The sequence below is a fragment of the Oryctolagus cuniculus genome, chromosome 11 (genome assembly GCF_964237555.1).
Source record: "Oryctolagus cuniculus chromosome 11, mOryCun1.1, whole genome shotgun sequence".
Lineage (NCBI taxonomy): Eukaryota > Metazoa > Chordata > Mammalia > Lagomorpha > Leporidae > Oryctolagus > Oryctolagus cuniculus.
The window spans coordinates 98,119,119-98,142,931 of NC_091442.1; the positions used below are offsets into that span (position 1 = coordinate 98,119,119).

General features: G+C 42.3%; 1 protein-coding gene across 3 annotated transcripts in view; it reads right to left on the reverse strand.

Moving 5' to 3' along the window:
- Positions 1-23,813, reverse strand: part of FGD6 (FYVE, RhoGEF and PH domain containing 6) — a 135,464-nt gene that overhangs the window by 73,511 nt on the left and 38,140 nt on the right. For 2 of the 3 annotated variants that reach the window (XM_008256897.4, XM_070052713.1), the window contains exon 3: positions 5,846-5,999. In XM_008256897.4, coding sequence (XP_008255119.1) covers positions 5,846-5,999 — 154 coding nt within the window. The remainder of the gene's footprint in view (positions 1-5,845; positions 6,000-23,813) is intronic. The other variant, XM_002711207.5, reaches the window with a different exon arrangement.

Here is a 23,813-nt window from a genome sequence, read left to right on the forward strand (position 1 = left end):
CAAGTCAAACAATGGAAGAAAAATACAGTATACTGGTAAACCTCCAGAGAAGCCATATCTGGCATCTCAACTTTTCAGTTAACAAAAATCCTCACTTAAATTACATCACATTTCAAAGCAGAATGACCATTAAATACTAGCATCTCCCAAAAGTACACTACTGCGGGAGTTGAAATATGAACCACAAATAACAAAATTACATTGTCAAGGTTATAAAATAAGTAAAACAAATTCCAAAACAGAATCTTTGACCTAAAATATAGTTTTACATTCCAATATCTATAATAACTCAACATTTTTTTAAAGAATTATTTTATTTATTTGAAAGACAGAGTTACAGAGAGAGGTAGAGACAGAGAGATAGGGGTCTTCCATTCCGCTGGCTCACTCCCCAAATGACCACAATGGCCAGAGCTGCAGCAATCCAAAGCCAGGAGCCAGGAGCTTCTTCCTGATCTCCCATGTGGGTGCAGGGGCCCAAGGAGTTGGGTCATCTTCTACTGCTTTCCCAGGCCATAGCAGAGAACTGGATCGGCACCCAGGCTGGGGCTTTAACACACTGTGCCACAGCACCGGCCCCTATAGTAACTCAATTTTGTAAATTCTTAACTGTGTTCTACTCTTTCATATTTGCTCTCTACAAGCAATGTTCACTGAAATTCATCCATTAGGTCTAGAATGCAATGTGAGTCTCCCACATGGGTGGCAGGGGCCCAATTCCTTCATTGCCTTCCCAGGCACACCAACAGGAAGGTGGATCAGAAATGGAGCAGCTTGGTCTTAAACCAATGTTTGTATGGGATGTCAGCATTGCAGGCCACAGCTCAGTCCACTCACCTCAAATGTCTATATTTTTTATTATAACAATTCTAGTGTATACAAACCTCTTAGACACTTTGAATAGGATTTCCCTAATGGCTCATGATGTTGAACATCTTTCATGTGTTTATTGGCTATTTTTTTAAGGATTTATTTTATGTATTTGAAAGACAGGGTTACAAAGTGAGGTAGAGACAGACAGAGAGAGGTCTTCCATCCATTAGTTCACTCCCCAAATGGCCACAATAGCCGGAGATGGGCTAATCAGAAGCCAGGAGCCAGGAGTTTCTTCCAAGTCTCCCACAAGGGTGCAGCAGTCCAAGGATTCAGGCCATCTTGCACTGCTTTCTTGGTGCATTAGCAGGGAGCCAGATCAGAAGCTGAGCAGCCAGGACTCAAACCAGCACCCATATGGGATGCCAGCGCTGCAGGCCAGGGCTTTAACCTAATGCACCACAGTGCCAGTCCCTATTGGGTATTCTTACATCTGCTTTTGTCTGTTCAGATCATTAAGTCTGGGTGATTTCTCTTTTTATTGAATTGTAAGAGCTTGTTATATATGCTGTGTACAAGTCCTTCATCAGTAATGTGATTTGCTAATATCTTCTCTTATTTGGTGTGTTCCTTGTTCACATTTTATTTTTATTTTTATTTTTTTTAAAGATTTATTTATTTATTTGATAGGCAGAGCTACAAAGAGGCAGAGGCAGAGAGAAAGAGGTCTTCCATCTGCTGGCTCACTCCCTAGATGGCCGCAACGGCCAGAGCTGGGCCAATCCAAAGCCAGGAGCCAGGAGCTTCTTCCTGGTCTCCCATGTGGGTGAAGCGGCCCAAGGACTTAGGCTACCTTCTACTGTTCTCCCAGTCCATAGCAGAAAGCTGGTCTGGAAGTAGAGCAGCCGGGACTCGAATTGGCACCAACATGGTATGTCAGCACTGCAGGCGACAGCTTTACCCACTACAGCACAGCACTGGTCCCTGCCTGTTCACTTTCTTAATGGTATTATTTATAGTACAAAGATTTCACTTTTGATGAAGACCAATTTATCATTTTTCCTCTCTTCACTGCACTTTTGCTGTCATATCAAGAAGCCTTTGCCTAATCCCAGGCCATGAAAAGTTACTCCTGTAATTTTCTTCTAGGACTTTAAGTTCTTAGTAAGTCTAATTTTTGTATAGGGTCAAAGTAAGGGATCCAAATTAACTTCTTGGCAGGTGGATGTACAGTAATTCCAGCATTATTTGATGACTCTCTGAAATCTTTAACTACATGTTTTAACTTTTGCTATTATATAACTTCAGGTGTTAATTCACCTGGAATCCACTGTGAAATGTGAGTGATGTAAATAATCAAAACAACTTAATAAAACTATTTTGCCAAGGTGTTAGAAAGTGGCAGAGCTGGAACTGAAACACAGGTCTTAAAATGCCAAATTAAAAAATTTTCCATTAAGACAGCTTATTTGTGAACAAGTTTCTAATTTAGTCATTAAAGCAAAGATAAACTTGGGGCTGCTGCTGTAGCACAGTAGGTTAAGCATCCGCTTGTGGGACCGGCATCCCATGTGTCAAGTTCTAGCTGCAGCCTGGAGTGCCAGTATCCCATATGGGCACAGGTTTGAGTCTTAGCTGTTCCTCTTCCCATCCAGCTCTCTGCTAGGGCCTGGGAAAGCAGTAGAAGATGGCCCAAGTCCTTGGGCCCCTGAACCTGTATTGGAGACCCAGAAGAAGCTCCTGGCTCCTGGTTTCAGATTGGCCCAGCTCCAGCCATTGTGGCCGTTTTGGGAGTAAATCAATGGATGGAAGACCTCTCTGTTTCTCTCTGTAACTCTGCCTCTCAAGTAAATAAATAAATCTTAAAAAAAAAAAAAAAAAAAAAAAAAAAAAAAAAGATAAGCTTGAAACTGAATTGATTGGTAGGGTTACACATAGCATGACCTGAGATGTTTAAGATTTTGCTTGCTTATTTTCATATAAATCAATAATAGTAGCTACAAGATTACTGTGTTCTCCCTTTGTCCCAACACAACAACCTTAGAAAAGAGTGACGAGTGTGCACTCCACTATCTATTCTTCTCACAGATGGGGAAACTAATACAAAGAGAAATTAAGTTGCTTAAAATCAAGAACGAGTAATTGCAAGGAACCCAGTTTGCTGACTCCACAGAATGTAATTTTTTATTTATTTATCTTTTTTTGACAGGCAGAGTGGACAGTGAGAGAGAGAGACAGAGAGAAAGGTCTTCCTTTTGCCGTTGGTTCACCCTCCAACGGCCGCCGCGGCTGGTGCGCTGTGGCAGGCACACCGCGCTGATCCAATGGCAGGAGCCAGGTACTTAGCCTGGTCTCCCATGGGGTGCAGGGCTCAACTACTTGGGCCATCCTCCACTGCACTCCCGGGCCACAGCAGAGAGCTGGCCTGGAAGAGGGGCAACCGGGACAGAACCCGGCACCCCGACCGGGACTAGAACCCGGTGTGCTGGCGCCGCAAGGCGGAGGATTAGCCTAGTGAGCCGCGGCGCTGGCCAGAATGTAATCTTAACCACTAGGAAAGCAAATTAAGAGAAAGGCTTCACCAGGCTAATTTAAATGGATTTACAACTATATAGAAAAGGAGAATCTGTCTATTATTGCTACTGTGCAGGATGAAGAGACAGAGAGTAAGTTCATCAGAGGGCTGACAACTCTAAAAGAGGGAAATTATTAACACTACTGGTATCAGGTAAAAAAAATATGAAATATCAATGATTCAATGAAGAAATACTCCCATTTTTTTAAAAAGTTAAATATTTAACAGGTATTTTTCAATGTGGCACAACTAAGGACATAAAACAGTAATATAAATACAGGAAGTGAAAAGAAAGGCACAAATATAGAGGAAGGAACCCTGGGAGTCTCTACTAACCACAACATGCATGAGTCAGGCTGGCAGTGTTAATGACAGGATGTGTTGGGAAGAGACATTAACACCACAAGGCTGGAGGTTCATACTTCCTTTATAGAATGGATCAGTGAGACCCCTAACAGAAAGTAGAAACCAATTTTGGTCACCACTTCAAGAAGTATAGAGAGAAACTAGAAAAGTTTCATCCAAAAGAAACAAATAGAAAAGAGCATCTATCAGGAGAAGAAAGACAATGAGGTTACTTAAGAAAGAGAACAGTGGTTGATTTAATGATAGCTCTTAGCAGGGCAGACCATGAATGCTCTTCCTCAAACTCTTACCAGTCATTTAAGTCTCTGTCAAATACCACTTTCTCAAAGGGTTTTACCCAAGGTAACTCCCTCGGTTTATAGCATATCACTCTACTTTGTTTCCTTCATAGCAAATAATACTCTGAGGTTCTTCCTGTTTATGCACTTAAGGTCTCTCCTGCCCCACTAGGTCATAAACACCACAAAAGCATGGACCTTGAACACTGTTTATCTCTAGCAAATACCAATGATACCTGTGACATAATGGGTACTCGGTAAATATTTGCAGCATCTAAGTCCATGAAGAAGTAACATGGAAAATGAACAAGAGGATACCAATGAGACACAGAGGAACAACTTGATGGTCAAAGTAAAACCCACAGGCTGCTGAGGGATATTGTGAGTCTTTAAGAACAAAATTGTACATCTGTCTTAGGAGTTCTACAATTTCCCTGCCTAAGTAATTTCTGGTGGTTAATCCCAACATTAGTCTTCAATATCTTACAGCACAGAAATGCAGTCCTGATAATAAACAAGTATCATTGAGCTCTTACTGTATACTGGACAGATTTCTTAGGCTTTCCACATATTAATTCATTTAACTCTCACAGTTGTAGGAAGTACTATTCATTTTGTCATCCATAAAATGATGTTCTTCAGCCCAAAGAGGTGACATAATTAGCCTAAAGTTACTCAGATTATAGCTGGTGAAACCAGGACTTAAATTCAGACAATTGTACTTGAGTCATTCATTTTTAGGTTGAAAATGAATTCAAACAGCAAAAATATGTAAGAGAGGAAGTACAGGGACCAGCACTGTGCCGTGGTAGGCTAAGCTTCTATCTGTGGTGCCAGCATCCTATAGGGAAGCCAGTTCATGTTCCAGCTGCTCCTCTTCTGGTCCAGCTCTCTGCTTATGGCCTGGAAAGCAGTGGAAAATGGCCCAAGTGCCTGTGCCCATGCATGCATGTGGGAGACCCAGAAGAAACTCCTGGCTCCTGGCTTTGGATCGGCACAGCTCTGGTCATTGCAGCCATTTGGAAAGCAAACCAACAGGCGGAAGACCTCTCTCTCTGTCTATAAGTATGCCTCTCAAATAAATAAATAAAATATTGAAAAAAAGGAAGTACAATGGGTTGATAAATGATGGCATAGGAATCAGTTGACATAGATTTCCCTCATGGCTAGATATGTTGTATGGTTCCCTGCAGATTCCATCTTGCTATAACATTCAGACATATCCTATAACATTATTGATATTCTAGTTTTGTCCCTTTCATAATGTTTTGATTCAAAGAACTGAATGAAACAATTAGACATTCATGCCAAAACAGAAAGGCATTAGAATGAGCCCCAACATACAGGTCTAACAATTATTAACACGAGGACTATCTTCATGTACACAAACAAAATCAAACATATGGATAGTGGATTATTGCAAAGCAAATGTAAAAGTCAACTTTATTCCATCCCTAAAAGAATTTGACTGAATCTGAAATGCATATAATTCATTTCTTTCAAGAAATCTAAGAAAAACTGGTACAAGAAAAATCCTAAGGGGGTTTTCATTATCAAAGAGAAATCCAGTGAACATCAGTAAACATAAAGTAACTTACCAAAAATCACTAAATAATCTCTAAATGATACGTACTTAGGAACCCGATAACACCCCAGGTGCTATATCACAACAGGAATTGCATTTAAATTTGAAAAATGTTGTACAGTTCTTAAGGAAACCCAGGTTTTTTGTGCTTATCGTGTTGATAAATAGCATTAACAAGCACAGTGAGAGCCAACCAACACCCAAACAGAAACAAGTACCAAATTATACCTGTTTATCCTCCAGCAGGTCAGGCTCTCCTCTGCTAGACCCAGAGCTGACATCGTCTTCATCAGAACTGTTGATGACCTCCTCCTCGTCGGAGGGAAGATCACCAGGACCAAGATCCAGATCACTCTGACCCTCCTGGGCTGCTCCAGAACTGCTTCAACAGAAAGTATGCATTAGTCACCTTTATCACGGGGAGTGCCAGCAGAACTAGGATCAGCCATTTTACCCCTGCGATGTAAGGACAGGACAGCTAAGGACTACAGCTCGATGATCTGAACACCCCCCACCCTTTCCCTGCTCACTGACAAAAACCCAAAGTGGTTTTGGGCTTACGTTTTATTTATTTTTGTAAAAAAAAAAAAAAAAAGATTTATTTATTTCAAAGACTGAGTGACAGAGAGAGGGAGAGACAGAGAGATCTTCTATCTACTGGTTCACTCTCCAGATGGCCACAATGGCCAGGGCTGAAGAAGCCAAAGCCAGAAGCCCAGAACTCCATCTGCATCTCTCATGTGGGTAGGAGGGGAGGGGGCCAGGAATTTGAGCCATCTTTTACTGCTTTCTCAGGGACAGCAACAGAGAACTGGATTAGAAACAGAGTAGTGGGAACTCGAACTGACACTCTGATATGAGATACCGGTGTCACAGGTGGCAGCTTAACCTGCTGTACCAGAATGCCATCCCTTGGTCTTATGTTGTAATTTAATTTTAGTATCAATTTAATATCATTTTAGTGACAGGAAGGTGGGTGGGAAGCAAGTTTCCCAGCTTCCTTTATTCTATTCTTCCACACGTCCTTCCCCTGCAATATCATGTCTCCACTCCAGCTACAAACCAAGACACCTTACAGGGAGTGAGCTGGCTTACTACAAAGGGTAGTGGCTGCACAGGTCCTCTAGAAGAGCTGCTGCCTCCTTAGGCCTCAGTGTTTCAAGCACCAGTAACGACAACAACAAAACAAAGAAATACACCTCTGAGGTTGGGAATTAATGACGGTGACTAAAGTCAACAGTGCAAGGGCCAGTAGTGTGGCTCGGGGGTCAAGCCGCTGCCTGTGACATGGCATCCCATATGAACACCAGTTTGAGTCCTAGCTGCTCCACTTCTGATTCAGCTCCTTGCTAATGTATCAGGGAAAACAGCAGAAGATGGTCCAAGTGCTTGGGCCCCTGCCACTCACATGGGAAATCTAGATGGAGCTCCTGGCTCCTGGCTTAGCCCCAGCTGTTGTGGCCATTTGGGGAGTGAACCAGTAAACAGAATCTCTCTCTGATCTTCCTTTCAATAAACAGATACATCTTTAAAGAAAAAAAAAAGTGCATGTGCCTATGTGAATAGGCGCCCACCTCTCAGGCTGTCACTGTTAGATACTTGCGCTGCAAGGCATGGGAAAAAGTAAGGAAATGCTACAAATTCTGAGGCTTGCTCCAAATCTGCTGACTCAGAAACTCTAGGGTACAGGGCCCAGCAATCTGCAGTTCAACAAGCACTTCAGGTGATTCTGATGCAATCTGAAGTCTGAAAAACCTCGGTCCCCCTCCTCAAGGCTTCTGAGTTTGTTTTGAGACAGATCTCATGAATCTATAAGCCACTGCTGCAATTCAGGCTGCAGGGGGAATTCCACAGCAAAGTTCCCCAGCAAGAGGAGGGAAACAGCTCTTTTTAGCATTCCTTGCTAAGACTCTGAAGTAGTCTGCCTATAACAACTGCTCTCTGTCATCGGTCTACAAGAATACCTGCAGGATCCAAGAGTACAAGTGGCACCAGCAAAAGACCCACAGAACATCACCAGGGCAAACACTGCAGCAGAACAGAGGACACTGCTTCCCACTCGGGCAGGCTCTTTCAGCAGGTCATAAGCAGGTCACTCTTCTGCCAAGGCTAGCAGAGGACTTCTAACGGGAATCTTAAAAGCTAAAGATAAACTTTCTTCCAGTTCCTGATTACACATTGTAGGATACAGCATTGCCTTAGAAGCCATTCTTGGAGCCCAAATGTTACACAAGCCAGTTGGACAGAGGCAGAATGCCAAAAGGAACACCTCCCACTGCCAAAGACCAGGTTTCCTATTACTCAGCGGCCAGGGGCCTCAGGGAATCATGTCACAGCCTCAGTTAGGTGGGTGTGTGCTTTATCATAGCTCCCTGCGACAAGAAGGAGACCCACTCCTTGTGGGTGGAGTGAGGGGAGGAGAGTGAAAGGCAGAAGTGTTCCCATCAAATCACAGGCAAAGCCAACCCAGCTGGACAATTATTTGCGGACTTAGATTAGCAAGAGTAAATGAGTTAACAGGGAGCAGACTGTGGTCCATCCACAAGGACAGAGGAAAACATACCTTCACTTGTTTTTATCTTAATTCCTTATCTCTTGATATCTTCTAAAACCTTGTTATCTCAACACAAGCCTATTGAGCTGCGGCACCGGCCTAAAATTTTTTTAATTTTAATTTTTAATTCGTTTTTAACAGATTCAATGTGCTTTGTAGGCACAATTCTAAGAACATAATGATATTCCATTCTTTCTTCCCTCCCTCCCCGTCTCCCTCTCCCCTTCTTTCTTTTCCTCTTCTTTTTTAGTTTTTGAGATAACATATTTTACAGTAAAAAGGCTTAATACTTCACCCAAATAAGAATTTTAACAAGTGGAAAGCAAAAAGACAATAGTTTAGTGGGAATATAGATTACAGCTATAAACAATAATTGAATGGAAAAATGACCATTTCACTCATAAACAGTAACATATGAAGTAATCATAGATCACTAAAACTTTAGTAGTATAACATTCTTTCTTTTCCTTTTTTAAAAGATCTATTTATTTATTTGAAAGGCAAAGTTACAGAGAGGCACAGGCAGAGAGTGAGAGAGAGAGAGAGAGGTCTTCCATCTGCTGGATCACTTCCCAAATGACTGCAACAGCAAGAGCTGGGCTGATCTAAAGCTGGGAGCCAGGAGCTTCTTCAGGGTCTCCCATGCAGGTGCAGGAGCCCAAGGACTTGGACCATCTTCTACCGCTTTCCATAGCTGAGAGCTGCATTGGAAGCAGCTGGGATTCAAACCAGCCCCATGTGGGATGCTGACACTTCCCTACCGGCCCCTAACATTCTTAACCATTGGTTTCACAAAGGTATAAAACAAAGTTTTACAAAACTATTTTTTCAGCAATACTGATTTACACAGACATATCTTCTTTTTTTTGTTTGTTTTTTTAAATTTTAGCTCCCACACATAAGGGAGTATTTGTCTTTCTGGGTCTGGCTTATTTCATTCAACATTATGTTCTCCAGTTGCATCCATTTTGCTGCAAATGGTAAAACTTGATTCTTTTTTATAGCTGAATAATATTCATACACCACATTTTCTGTATAAATTCATCTGATGATGGACACCTTGGTTGATTCCAATTTTTTTTTTTCAAGCTACAACAAGGGACCAGCACTGTGGCACAACGGGTAAAGCTGCACCTGTGGTGCCAGCATCCATATGGGTGCCAGTTCGAGACCCAGCTGCTCCTCTTTCAATCCAGCTGTTTGCTATAGCCTGGGAAAAGCATTTGTGGATGGCCCAAGTCCTTGGGCCCCTGCACCCACGTGGGATAACTGGAAGAAGCTCCTGGTTCCTGGCTTCGGATCGGCACAGCTCCGGCCTTTGCAGCCATTTGGGGAGTGAACCAGCGGATGGAAGGCCTCTCTTCTCTCAGCCTCTGCCTCTCTGTAACTCTGCCTTTCAAACAAATAAATAACTCTTGAAGAGAAAAAAAGCTACAACGAAGCAGTTTTATTTTTCCTTCTAATTGACGAATATAAACTAAGGAGGTTTCAATGAAATACAAAGCATTAAATAGATAAATTGTAAAGAAAAATGTAAAGTAGGTTTCAAATAAGAATAGCTTTTTTCTGAATTAAATTGTAACACAAACATGTATTACAATTTTTGTAACATATTTTTGAAAAATCAAAACTATATAAAAAGGCATGAAAAAAAGTAAAATCTGAAATTTCACCACTCAATAGATCACCACTGCTAAATTTTTGCTAAATAATTTTCTTCTAGCAACCTCACAATTCATATACATACATAAACATAATTTTACCTAACTGAATCATTTTTAATGTAATAAATGGAGGATATTCTTATGTCTCATAAGTTATAGCTAAGTGCTTACAAAAGATGTATCATTCTTGGGTGTTTCTTTACAGTTAATAAAGTCTTTGGGCCAGCGCTGTGGCATAGCGTGTAAAGCTGCCACCTGCAGTGCCGACATCCCAGATGGGCGCTGGTTCAAGTCCTGGCTGCTCTCTGCTTTGGCCCTGGGAAACAGTAGAAGATGGCCCAAGTCCTTAGGATCTGCACCCACGCGGGAGACCCAAAGGAAGCTCCTGGCTCCTGGCTTCAATGGGTGAAGCTCTAGCCATTGTGGCCAGATGGAAGACCTTTCTCTCTCTCTCTCTCTGCCTCTCCTTCTCTCTCTGTGTAACTCTGACTTTCAAATAAAACAAACAATTATTTTTTTAAAAAGTTAATTAAATTTCTCAAAAAAAAAAAGAAGTGAAATTAACTTCGAGATGCAATGACTTGTAACAGCCCTTGCCGCCACTGTTGAAGGAGCTTTTTTTCTTGTGCAAATTGTTGAACTCTTTACTTAGTATAGAGTTGTTCTGTGTATAAAGTTAATTAAAAATGGATCTTAGTTGATAGAATAAATAAAGGGGAGAGTGATCCAACATGGGAAGTGAGATACTCAGCAGACTCATAGAATGGCGGATGTCCTAAATAGCACTCTGGCCTCAGAATCAGCCCTAAAGGCACTCGGATCTGGCTGAAAAGCCCATGAGAGTATTTCAGGCATGGAAAGCCAAGACACTCTGGCAAAAAGATCTCTGTGAGTGAGATCCCAGTGGAAAGAACAGGTCTTCAAAGAGGGAGGTGCCTTTCTCTGAAGGGAGGAGAGAACCTCCACTTTGACTATGACCTTGTCTAAACAAGATAAGAGTCGGAGAACTCAAGGGGCTTCCATAGCCTTGGAAACTCATGACTGGTGCATAGGGAGATTACTGATGCCATAAACAGGAGTGTCAATTTGTAAAGTCAACAACAGGAGTCACTGTGCACTTACTCCTCATGTAGGATCTCTGTCCTTAATGTGCTGTACACTGAGGCTTAATGCTATAACGAGTACTCAAACAGTATATTTCACTTTGTGTTTCTATGGGGGTGCAAACTGTTGAAATCTTTACTTAATGTACACTAAACTGATCTTCTGTTAAAAAAAAAAAAAAAAAAAAAGAAACTATCAATTCCCAACTTGACTCTCACTGGGATTAAACATGACAATAGGTCTGATCTGATTTCATCATCATTTAAAAAAAAATCATCTATTATTTTTCACTTTATGTTTCTGTGTGGGAACAAACTGTTGAAATCCTTACTTAAGGTATAATAACCTGATCTTCTGTATACTAAGATAATCGAAAATGAATCTTGATGTGAATGGAAGGGGAGAGGGAGTGGGAAAGGGGAGGGTGGTGGGTGGGAGGGACGGTATGGGGGGGAAAGCCATTGTAACCCATGAGACGTACTTTGGAAATTTATATTCATTAAATAAAAGATAAAAAAAAAATAAAAAAAAAAAAAAAAAAAATAAAAATGGATCTTAGTTGAGAATGGCACTGGGATTAGGAGAGGGAGGAGGAGAAGGGGTGGGAGTGTGGGTGGGAAGAATCACTATGTTCCTAAAATTGTACTTATGAAATGCATGAAGTTTGTATTCCTTAAAACATTCTCTTGAACTTGGTGGGACTGTAAACTGATACTATGTTTCTGGAGTGCAGTTAGAAAATATGTACATATTTTTAAATTGATGTATGTTTTCAATCCAGCAATTACACTTTAAGAAATTTATCCTTAATAGATAGCCCTACAAATACTCAAAGATGTATGCCTAAGAATATTCTCTATAGTACAGTTTATATGCTATTTAAAAATAATCTATCCTTTAAAGAATATTGATTAAATAACTACTGTTAAATCATACTACCTGGCCATGTGAAAAGCAATGTGCATACAGATTCTAAATTTCTACTGTCGTGAACACTGTTGCTATGAACATGCTGGTGCAGGATCTCTGGTATATTATGTTCAAGTCTTTTGTGTATATACAGGTAGTGGGATTGCTAGATCAGATGTCAAGTCTGTTTCCAACTTTTTAAGAAAATTCCATAGTAACTGCACTAATTTACAATGTATAAGTGTTCCCCTTTGTCCACAGCCTCACCAGCATTTGTGACTGTGTTTTGGATTTTAGCCATTCTAGAAGGCTTTCTGACTTGGCCTATCTATGGACTGTTTTGTACCCTTAGTCTAAGAATCTCAGATAACCCATAATCAGGCACCTGTCTAAAGAGGGAATTAGAAGGTGTTTTAGTCATTTGGTAGGCTATTATTAAGAATATAGTAACTAATTATTGCCACATCTATTTCAGATAGAAAAGGAATTAAAGTTCAAATTTAACATTAAGAACAAGCTGGAAAATAGCTTTAAATATTAAATTACATGGTTCAAAACATGAAACAGTGGGAACCTTTCATTCCAACAATTGCTTCCCTACTGAAAATCTGCCTTGATTCCCTCTTTCTATTCCAAGTTGGTCTCTGTCTCTTCCCAGTCCTCTACTATCTCCCTTGACTGCATTTCCTGTTGCATGTCCCCTCATTAAAATATAAACTCAGAAGAACAAGAAACTGTGTTTTTCTGGGGAACCCCAGCTTGACACACAAAAGGCCCTCAATTATCTTTCACCACATCAAGCAAACTGTTGTCAGAAGGCAATGGGTGTTAAATTTCAATGGTGCAGGTGGCCTGAACCAGGGTGACTACCTCAGGAATTTAGAGGAAAGGATGGCTCTAAGAGGAAGAGAAATCATTATGGCTTAGTAGAGGGGAGGGGAGAAGAAACTCATGGCAGATTTCAAGGTCTTAAGTCCAGGTGACCAGCGTAATGAAAGTGACATAACCTGAAACAGAAATATGTAACCAGGGGCTGATTTTAAAGGAAAAATACAGGGTTTGGCAGTGTATCAAGAAAGATGGCATCCAGGATCCATATTTACATGTGCATTTCTAAAACAGTTGTACTATTCTCCCACAATTGTTAGCAGCTTTTGAATCTACATAGATAATTTTAGACTTCTTAAAATGAAAGACGGATTCCTTACTGATGCCAATCATATAATCTGGAGCTCTTCTTCTATTCTTTTTATTTCCTTCCTACTGTCAGGAAGATAACATCCTAAAACAGTCTGCTTTTCAGGTTAAAGGAACAGGACATAGTGCTTCCTCTGCCACTTCCTGCTTAGTTGGTTCATAATTTGACAGTGGAAATAAAAGGAAAGTAAGCAACAACAGCAACCAAAAAGTAGCCTTTACTTCCCCAAACCTTTCTTTCTAAGTCATATTTGCTTCTGGAAGAGGCCCGGTTTCTAGGATATAAGTTTGTTTGCTATACATTAGAATAAAACAAGGGGCCAGCGCTGTGGCAAAGTGGATTAAAGCCCCAGCCCACAGCACCAGCATCCCATATGGGCGCTGGTTCAAGTCCAGCTGCTCCATTCCAATCCAGCTCTCTGCTATGGCCTGGGAAAGCAGTAGAAGATGGCCCACGTCCTTGGACCCCTGCATCCATGTGGGAGACCTGGAGGAAGCTCCTGTGTCCTGGCTTCAGATTGGCTCAGCTCCACCTGTAATTGCCAACTGTGGAGAGAACCAGCAGATGGAAGACCTCTCTCTCTCCTTCCCTCTACCTCTCTCTGTAGCTCTTTCAAATAAATAAAATAAATCTTGAAAAAAAAAAAAAGAATAAAGACAAGTAAAGCCAGGAATCAATTACTACTGATAAGCATCTGTCCCTTCAATTCCATACACCACCATAAGCATTTGCAGTGATGGCTATTCAATGTCATCACTTTTCTAAAAAAGTTTTATTTATCATAAAGGTAGAACATCAGGGTGGGGAAAGGAGGGTGTGAGATTTCTTCTATCAGCTGGGTCACTCCTCAAATACCTACAACAACGAGAGGTTGGCCAGGCTGAAGCTAGGAACTCCACCTGGGTCTCTCACATGGTGGCAGGGATCCAAGTACTTGAGCCATCATCTGCACCACAGAGGGGGGACTAATGTGGAAGCAGGACTTGATCCCAAGCAGCAACTTAACCTGATGAACCACAACACATGCCTCCACTTGAAAAAAAAATTCTTTTTTTGTAAAATTTTAATTTATTTTTATTTACTTGAAAGGGAGATCTTCCACCCAACAGTTTACTCCCAAACTGCCCAAAATGGATAGGGCTGGGCCAATCTGAAGCTAAGAGCTGGAAAGTCAATCTGGATCTCCCACATGAGTGCAGGGACCCAAAGACTTAAGCTATCACCTGCTGCTCACAGGGTGTGCATCAGCAGGAAGCTGGAATCAGACAGAGACTTGAAGTCAGGCACTCCAACACAGGGTGTGGGTGTTCTAAGTTACGTTTTATTCACTGTGCCAAACTCCGGTCCCTATCTAATTTTTTTCCTACATGCTCATTTTTATATATGGACAGTACATCCTCCTCTGGAATTAACTGGTCTTTCATATTCATAGATTCTGCATTTGCAGATCCAAATGACAGTGGATCAAAAAAAAAAATAATCAGGCCTACGATGGTTACATCTGTACAGAACATACATTTTTTGTATTGCCATCATTCCCTAAACAATACAGTATAACATCTATTTGCCTACCACTTACATTTTATTAGGTATTATAAATAATGTAGAGGTGATTTAAGGTATATGGGAGGATGTGATTAGGCTATATGCAATTTTATATAAGAGATTTGAGCATCTTTGGATTTGGTATCTACCAGGGTTCCTGGAACCAATCCCCCATGGATACCAAGGGACGGCCATAGATCAAACTATTCCTTCAGAAAAGATGTCACATCAAGAATGACTTCTCTTGGCCGGCGCTGCGGCTCAATAGGTTAATCCTCTGCCTGCGGCGCCGGCACACCAGGTTCTAGTCCCAGTCGGGGCACCGGATTCTGTCCCGGTTGTCCCTCTTCCAGGCCAGCTCTCTGCTGTGGCCCAGTGTGCAGTGAAGGATGGCTCAAGTGCTTGGGCCCTGTACCCCATGGGAGACCAGGAGAAGCACCTGGCTCCTGGTTTCGGATCAGCGTGGTGCGCCAGCCGCAGTGTGGCGGCCATTGGAGGGTGAACCAACGGAAAAGGAAGACCTTTGTTAGGAAACTGGTGCAGTTGTAGCCAGGTGGCCGCATGGCCCAGCAACCTGAGTCAGGCTCCACCCCCATCCTAATGGGATTCGCTACTCCTGCTTCCCTGCCCGCCCTCAGGCAAAGTTTTAAAAGGGCCTGTTCCGCTCTTGGCCCTTCTCTCCTGCTCTTTCTTGGTTCCTCTCTCTAATCTCCTCCTCTGGTCTCTTGGCTCTCTCTCCTCTCTCCTCTTCTCTGCTCTATCTTCTCTCCTTGCTAGCTCCTCTCCTCTCTGTTTCTCTCTTACATTTTCTTTCTCTCTTTTTCCTTTGCTGCCCCTTCACTCCGGTCTGTAGGGTGTTCCCCAATAAACCCTTTCCCTTACTCCGGTGTCCGGTGTGCTTTGCGACGGCTAACATTAAGATATAACAACCTTTCTCTCTGTCTCTCTCTCTCACTGTCCAAAAGAATGACTTCTCTTTTGCAAAAAAGATAAACAATCTATTTCCTCTAACAGTTTTCAGGAATATTAAACCTTTATGATGGTAAGCCAGGTATAACAATTGCCAGAGTTCACCATAGAAATATCCTTGTGAACCTCTACCAAATGAAAATTTCTGAGGTTGGTGTTGTGGTGTAGCAGGTAACGCCGGCACCTGCAACGGCACCATCCCAGATGGGTGCTGGTTTGCATCCTGACTGCTCCATTTCATTAGCTCCCTGCTAATGGCTTGGGGCAAAGCAGCGCAAGATGGTCCAAGTGTTTGGGCCCTGCTGCACATGTCAGAGACCTGGAAGAAGCTCCTGGCTCCTGGCTCTCGCCTTCAGCCTGACCCAGCCCTAGCTGTTGTGGTCATCTGGGGAGTGAGCCAACAGATAGAAAATCTTTTTCTCCCCCTACCTCTCCTTTTCTCTCTGTAACTCTTGGAAATAAGTAAATACATCTTTAAAAATTTTTTTTCCAGCTAGGGAGGAAAGACATGGCCAGCTGAAGGGGAAGGAGAGGCAGAGTTCATGTGTCTCCTCGACAGTGAACAAGCCCAGTGCTCGTTTTCCTCTCTTGCTTGTGATTTTATTCTGAGTCCCGTAAGCAAAGAATGTTCCATGTAACTCTTCCCAAACCTGAAGACACCAGTACATCCCCCCCCACTTCTCACCGTCAGAAGTCTTTCTCCTTTCCAAGCCACAGCACGGAACCTCGCATTTGTCATCTTTCTCTGCCTTCTACCTCTACTCCTGGCCAAAACTGAACAGAATCTACCTATCCTCAGGGTCTTGTTATAATTCTTTTTCAAGTACTGTCTCCTAATGACTTGTGATTATGTGTTTCCTTGCTGCTTTCATACTTGTCCCAGAATGAGGGGAAAAAACTACATTTAAGAATGTGAAGGATGAATGTTACAAGGAAAAAATGGCAACAAAATTTTAAAATAATTTAATAGTTATTATAATGGTAACTAAATAAAATCAGTTCATAATTTTCACTACAGAAGTATTCCTATTTACTTTTACAGAAAACTTTTTACTGTTACTTTAGTTCCCTTATGAAATTGCAGATTCCAGGTTCACAGTGAAACCATGAATCAAATCAACAAAAACAACTTACAAGTCCCTCTCATTCTCCTTTTTGAGTCATCTTCTCAATTAAACAGTATGCCTAGAATTTTCTCTATCTCCCACTTAGATAATCTTTCTGGGAATTGTCTCTAAAATGAGTAAGACGTAATTCTTTTAGGAAACATGGCACAACTTGTGAAACAGATATATGTGGTCATTTTAACCTTATAATAAAATAAGAGTCATATATTCATGTCACATTTTTAGGTATTCCAAACATAGATTCTTTAATTTTTTTTTTTTTTTTTTTTTTTTTTTTGACAGGCAGAGTGGACAGTGAGAGAGAGAGAGAGACAGAGAGAAAGGTCTTCCTTTGCCGTTGGTTCACCCTCCAATGGCTGCCGCGGCCAGCGCGCTGCGGCCGGCGCACCGCACTGAGCCGATGGCAGGAGCCAGGTGCTTCTCCTGGTCTCCCATGGGGTGCAGGGCCCAAGCACTTGGGCCATCCTCCACTGCACTCCTTGGCCACAGCAGAGAGCTGGCCTGGAAGAGGGGCAACCGGGACAGAATCCAGCGCCCGACCGGGACTAGAACCCGGTGTGCTGGCGCCACAAGGCGGAGGATTAGCCTAGTGAGCCACGGCGCCGGCCCCCAAACATAGATTCTTAACAATTATTTTAAGTTTGTGCAGAGCCAGGATAACAGAAAAAAAAGCCCAGGAATAACAAAGAGCCTCAAGCAAACTTATCAGACCTGGCAAAACAGCAGGCTCAAGAAGTGTACCTCTTCTGAGCAAGGAGGCAAAGCACATCATCTGGCCTTGTCCAGTACTACTTGCTTTGAGTAAAAAGAAACATCACGACTTCAATAGGTAAACTGTGGGTCCTGATGGTCATCTTTTTTCCTTTGTTAAAGATTTATTTCATTCATTTGAATGGCAGAGTGACAGAAAGGGACAGAGTGAGAGAAATCTTCTATCTGCTGGATCACTCCCCAAATGGCTGCAATGGCTGGGGCTGGGCCAGGCCAAAACCAGGAGCCTGGAACTCTTCCATCTGGGTCTCCAAACATGAAGGCAGTGGTCCAAGTTCTTGAGTCCTCCTTCACTGCCTTCCCAGGCACATTAGCAAGGAGCTAGATTAGAAGTGGAGCAGCCAGGATTTAACCAGGCACCCATATGGAATGTTGATGTTTCAAGTAGAGGCTTAATCTACTATATCACAACACCAGCCCCATCCTGATGTTCTTATCAGAAGAGATTAGCAAAAATCTTTCTGCTCCAATTGAAGCACATCCATTATATATCTACATATATACATGTGTGTGTGTGTACACATGCACAAATTAATTCTTAATGTTTTGGAGATGTTAGCTGCCTTAAGGTTAGGGAAAATTATAGTTTTAAAAATTACTGATTTTATTATCTTGGCCTCAGTAAAAAAAATCCATAATACAGTGCATCTATCACCCTTTTTTGAGGTTAATTCTTGAATATAGACTAAAAATAAATCAGATCATTAAGATACTTACAGGGATAGCACAACCAAGGTTTGCTATCCAGAAGGAAGGAAGGGAGGGAGAGAGGGAGAAGGGAAGAAACTTACAACATAGAATGTATACAGTAACTTTTAATTTTTTAGCTTGTGCATTTTAGAGGGATAAACCAAGATGTTAAGACGAGCAAGCTATGGTTCTATGTCTTCAGAAAAAGAAACCACACAGCTTACCTAATTTCCTGGTTTACCTAGCTTTCCTGGCTCTTGGTGACTCTGGAGGAAATACCAGGTCTCAATGAGGGGCTCTGAAGAACAGGCCTACTTCATTCTCCAGGGGCAACCTCCTCCCTGCCAATCCCCTTCCGCAGGAATGCACTGGTGACCAGGACTCTAAAAATTGTACCACACTGATTACTGACAAAAATCAGTATCAGGACCTTGAGTCTACTACTTACACAGCCCTCACAGGACAACTTTCAAAATGTTTTTTTAAAAGAAAAGAAAATGCAATTCCAAATTCCTTAAAGAGGGGGCTGGCCCTGTGTCGTAGCAGGTAAAGTCACCGCCTACAGTGCTAGCATACCATATGGGTGCCAGTTCTAGTCCCGGCTGCTCCTCTTCTGATCCAGCTCTCTGCTATGGCCTGGGAAAGCAACAGAAGATGGCCCAAGCCCTTGGGCCCCTGTACCCGTGTGGGAGACCTGGAGGAAGTCCTGGCTCCTGGCTTCAGATGGTCGCAGCTCTGGCCGTTGCGGCCATTTGGGGAGTGAACCAGCGGATGGAAGACCTCTCTCTCTTTCTCTGTCTCTCCTTCTCTCTCTGTGTAACTCTGACTTTCAAGTAAAATAAACAAATATTTTTTTAAAAAGTTTAAAAAAGAATCCTTAAAGAGAAAACCTATCCAGATGCTTTCATCCCTTTTATAAAATTAGTTTTAAAGTCATTTATAAGGAAGTTCAATTATAAGGAAGTAATTTTTTTAAAGATTTATTTTATTTACTTGAAACAGTTAGAGAGAGAGAGAGAGAGAGGTCTTCCATCTGCTGGTTCACTCCCCAAATGGCCACAAAGGCTGGAGTTGGGCCAATCCAAAGCCAGGAGCCTAGAGCTTTACCTGGTCTCCCATGCAGGCGCAGGGGCCCAAGGACTTTAGCCATCTTCCACTGCTTTCCCAGGAGCATTAGCAGAGAGCTGGATCAGAAGTGGAGCAGCTAGGACTTGAACCAGTGCCTATATGGGATGGTGGCACTGCAGGCTGGGGCTTTAAGCCACTGTGCCACAATGCCGGCCCCGAGGAGCTAGTTTTAGAAGGAATTTCCATCAAATGCCATTAACAGAAAACTGGTTAAACTGGGGTACATCAACTTACCAAATTAGTATTTAAGAAACTGAGTCAATCAACACACAATGACACAGACTGCTCCAGAAAATACTGCTGGGTTAAAAAAAAAAAAAATCAGGCCACAGAGTGGTCCCATTTGTGTGTGTGCATGTACACATACATAACACACAAATATGCTGGTATATAAACAGTCTGTCGCTGGCAAGATTCAGAAGAAACTGGTAACTACAATTGAAGACTTCATTATTTATCATTTGGTACATAAAAAACAAATTGTCACTATGTGCATTCTTACTTTTCAAAGAACCCTCTCCAAACAGAAACTTTAAATATTACATGCACACCCACACACACACACACACACACACACGGGTGCTTCAAAAATTCATAGGAAAATGGAATTAAAAGATGGTTTATTTTGGTATAAAATTTTTTTGACTCCTATGCATAGGTTTTTTAGAATATGCACGTTCCATGAATTTTCTGAGTTAGTTTGTTTTCTTCACAGAATGATGAGAATTAAGAACAATACTTCTCTCTTGTTTTTCCCCTTTCTCCTCACCTCAACGTCCTCAAGTCTTGGAGGTCTACATACTTTCAGGGCTGTCTTTTGTACTTTTAATCTCTAACCATTTCTCAGGTTGCTAAGACATAGACTCTGGCTTCTCCTACTGCCAGCAGGAGTCTGTTTGGAAGAGTCATTAGAGTAAAGCTCTAGATAACAGGGAAGAAAGGGGTGATCTTTCTGGCTAGTCAGCTGTTGGTTTGAAAAGGAAAACAAGAAATCAGTAGAGGGATCGTGCAACATTGTGCAGGGGCCACAGAGCAACCACACAACTTGTTGACACAGTAGTGTGGTTATCTCCTACAGTGCTCATGTGGCCTGTAGGGGAGACTATGTCAGCATGCTCTCCAGGGTTCCTGGTTCTACCCTTTGAAAGTATTTCTTTATTTAATTTGGACAGCAAAGAGACAAGGGACAGAGAGACAGAGTTATTTCCCATCCACTGGTTCATTCCCCAAATGCCTGCTTGGCAGTAACCCATCTACCCGAGCCACCAGCTGCCGCCTCCCAGGATGCACACCAACAGGAAGCTGGAATCGGGAGCAGAGCCTGGACTCAAACCTAGGCACTGCCGTATGGCATACAGGCACCCCGAGAGGTGTCTTAACTACTACGGCAAATGCCTGTACCTCTCCTACCTTACTGACAGGGAGGAGCCCAGGTTGATCATAGTGCTATGGACACTCCTGCCCTGTCAGCTTCACTGGGTGGCATCCCGGTCAACTCTGAGCTGTACCTAGCTAGAAAAGAATAAATCGTTATAAGATTTTCTCCTAGAGCAGGTGTTTGGCCTAGCAATTAAGCTATGAGTTAGGCAGCTGGCTTTCCACACTGGGTTTGATCCCAGGCTCTAGTCTCTGACTCCAGACCTGGGAAGGCAACATCGAAGGCTCAAGTAATTAGGTTCCTGCAATCCATGTGGGGAGACTTGGATTGATTCGTGGTTCACAGCTTCAGGCCAATATAGCTCTGGCCATTGCAAACATGTGGAGAGCAAAGCAGCAGACAGGAGCTCTCTCTGTATCTGTCTCCCTCTGCCCATCAAATAAACCAATTAAGCTAACTTTAAAAATTCTTCTCCTGAGGGGCTTGTGCTGTGGTAGGCAAAGCCTCTGCCTGCAGCACCAACATCCCATATTAGCGCCAATTCAAGCCCTGGCTGCTCCACTTCCAAACCAGCTCCCTACTAATGCACTTGGGAGAGCAGTGGAGAAGGGACCAAGTGCTTGAGCCTCTGCACTCACTAGGGAGCTCCTGGCTCCTGGCTTCAGCCATTTGGGGAGTGAACCAGTGGACGGAAGAACTTTCTTCCTCTCTCTCTATAACTCTGCCTTTCAAATAAAGAAATAGATCTTAAAAAAAAAAATGCAGTAGGTTCCCAATCTGGTTTTGTCTTTGTATCAAAGATGATATTTTCTTTTTTGAAAATTAAAAAGGACTGACACAACATCATTTCCCCCTCATTATATGTACTTTCTTATTACTAGACTAAATTGAGGCCACTACAAATAAATGAGGTTGAGATGGCAACATGAGAACATTTCATATTTATACACACACATTCACATGTACATATTTATATATGTTCATCCATATATAAAATATTGAAAATAGCCAGGCCCTTATTTTAATACAAATTTATTGAGGGCTTATTACATCACTAATTATTTTAGGAGCTAGATGAACATATTTATTAGAATTAGCTATCCTGTTCAAATCATACATTCTTTAGATTGCTTCTCTTTATTTTCCTGAGTGAAACGTTACTAAAAAGATACAGGCAGAAAGAATTGGGATAACCACAGTCATTAGGACAAAGGGAGGGAACACTTTCTAAAACAGATAACTAAAAGTGTATGCTAAATGTGAAAGGCAATATAGCAGCTCCAGGGGTTACAGAGCCAGAGGAACAAGCGTCCCATGCAGGCTGGGGCAGTCAGGGGGATCTGAGGTGAACAGATTCAAGCCAATGAGAGCAGGAGCAAAGGCTTGTAAGTAGAAACAGAAGTGACATGGAAGATGATCTGGGTGAGGCATGGAATAGCAAGATATGGATGGACACACCCATGTATGAGAGGTTAGAGAACACCACGGCAGACAGAGGTGACTACTGCTATCATGGCTAGAAAGTGGCCAAAACAGAAAAGATCATCATCCATCCAGGGTGGGAATTTAGGATCCGAACCCAATCCCCTCCTTATACTGCCAGGTTCCAACACCAGGGTAAGGGGCTGGCACTGTGGCATAGTAGGTTAAGTACCCACCTGTGCAGCCAGTATCCCATATGTGTGCAGATTTGAGTCCCAGCTGCTCTGCTCCACTTCTGATCCTGCTCCCTGCTAACGACCTGGGAAAGCAGTGGAAGATGGTCCAAATACTAGGCCCCTGCACCCACTAGGGAGACCCCGCAGAAGCTCCTGGCTCCTGGTTTTGGAGCCCAGCTTCCACCATTGAGGCCATTTGGGGAGTCAACCAGCAGATGGAAGATCTGTCTCTGTCTCTCCCTCTCTCTGTAACTTTGCCTCTTGAATAGATACATAAATCTTTAAAAAACAACAACAAAAACACCAAAGTGAGGGACTCGCTAAGGTAGCCAGGCCAAGGAGTGAGACTGCTTAGTAAGTAAAGAAAAAGGTCACCCTGTGATTACCTTCTATAAAGGTGACCACCTGTCCTATGTCAGTTGTCTATGCCCTCTTTGCTTCCTGTCATGTCTTGTCATCAAAATCCTAACCACCACTGAAACGCTGGTGAGACCTGTGGAAAATATGACCACTCCCTTTGCCTGTGCTATGCTCTTGATCCTGACTCAGTACAAGACCACTGTGGAGTAAGGGAGAAAATTAAGGTTCAATATCATATTCTGCCTTGTCAATTATGAAAACCAGGAGGATCCCAAGGGGCCTCCCTCCATGTTAGACTCCCCACTCTGCTTCTGCAGATAAAGACCCCTAGGCAAACAGCCTTCCTTATCACAGGGAACAGGCACAGTGCCTGCTTGTCTCTGAGTAGTGGGTTTCAGTTCCCTTCCAGCCCACAGAATTATTTTAATAAGTCAACTGCCAAGAGGCTCCTGATCCCCTTAATCCTACAAATCTCATCTCCCAGAGTCCCAGTTGCTCACTCTGTTCCGGAGCACAACAGGCGTGGCATGCTGTGTCTCTTCCTCTGGGCCATGAAAACAGATGACTAATAAACTGCTGTTGATCTCACCTTTCCTGTATCAGCTGTCACGTGTTCAGCCAACTCCATAACCCTAGGGCATGAGTATCTCAATCACCAATGGGGGTAAAGAAGAAATAATTAAAACCGCCACCAAAGAAGGTCATGCTCTGGGGTCCTTAAACACAAAGCAGGTGCACTGCTAGTTTCTAACAGGATTATTCTGAGAAATGCTACTGAGGGGTGCATGAAGTTAGCTTCATGTATACCTAATTTCATTTTGTTTATATTCAAACTCTGCTATGATAAAAGCAATTTTTAAGTTAAAGGATCAATACTCTGTTACAGAAATGTGACACAATTATATGACATGTTCCATGTTATAAAATGTTAAATTCAATATTGCTGTGATAATTTAGTGAGGAATTACAAAGAAAACAGTGGTTAAACCCAAAAAGCATCTGCTTTCCATTTCAGATATTATTTTATCCAAATCTATTTAGAAATTTCATTTTTCAGTAGGGACTACAACCATAACTGAGATTTCCCACAGACATGGGGAAAATGGTGGTATACCTCGTGGGGCCCCATAAGGAACCATGG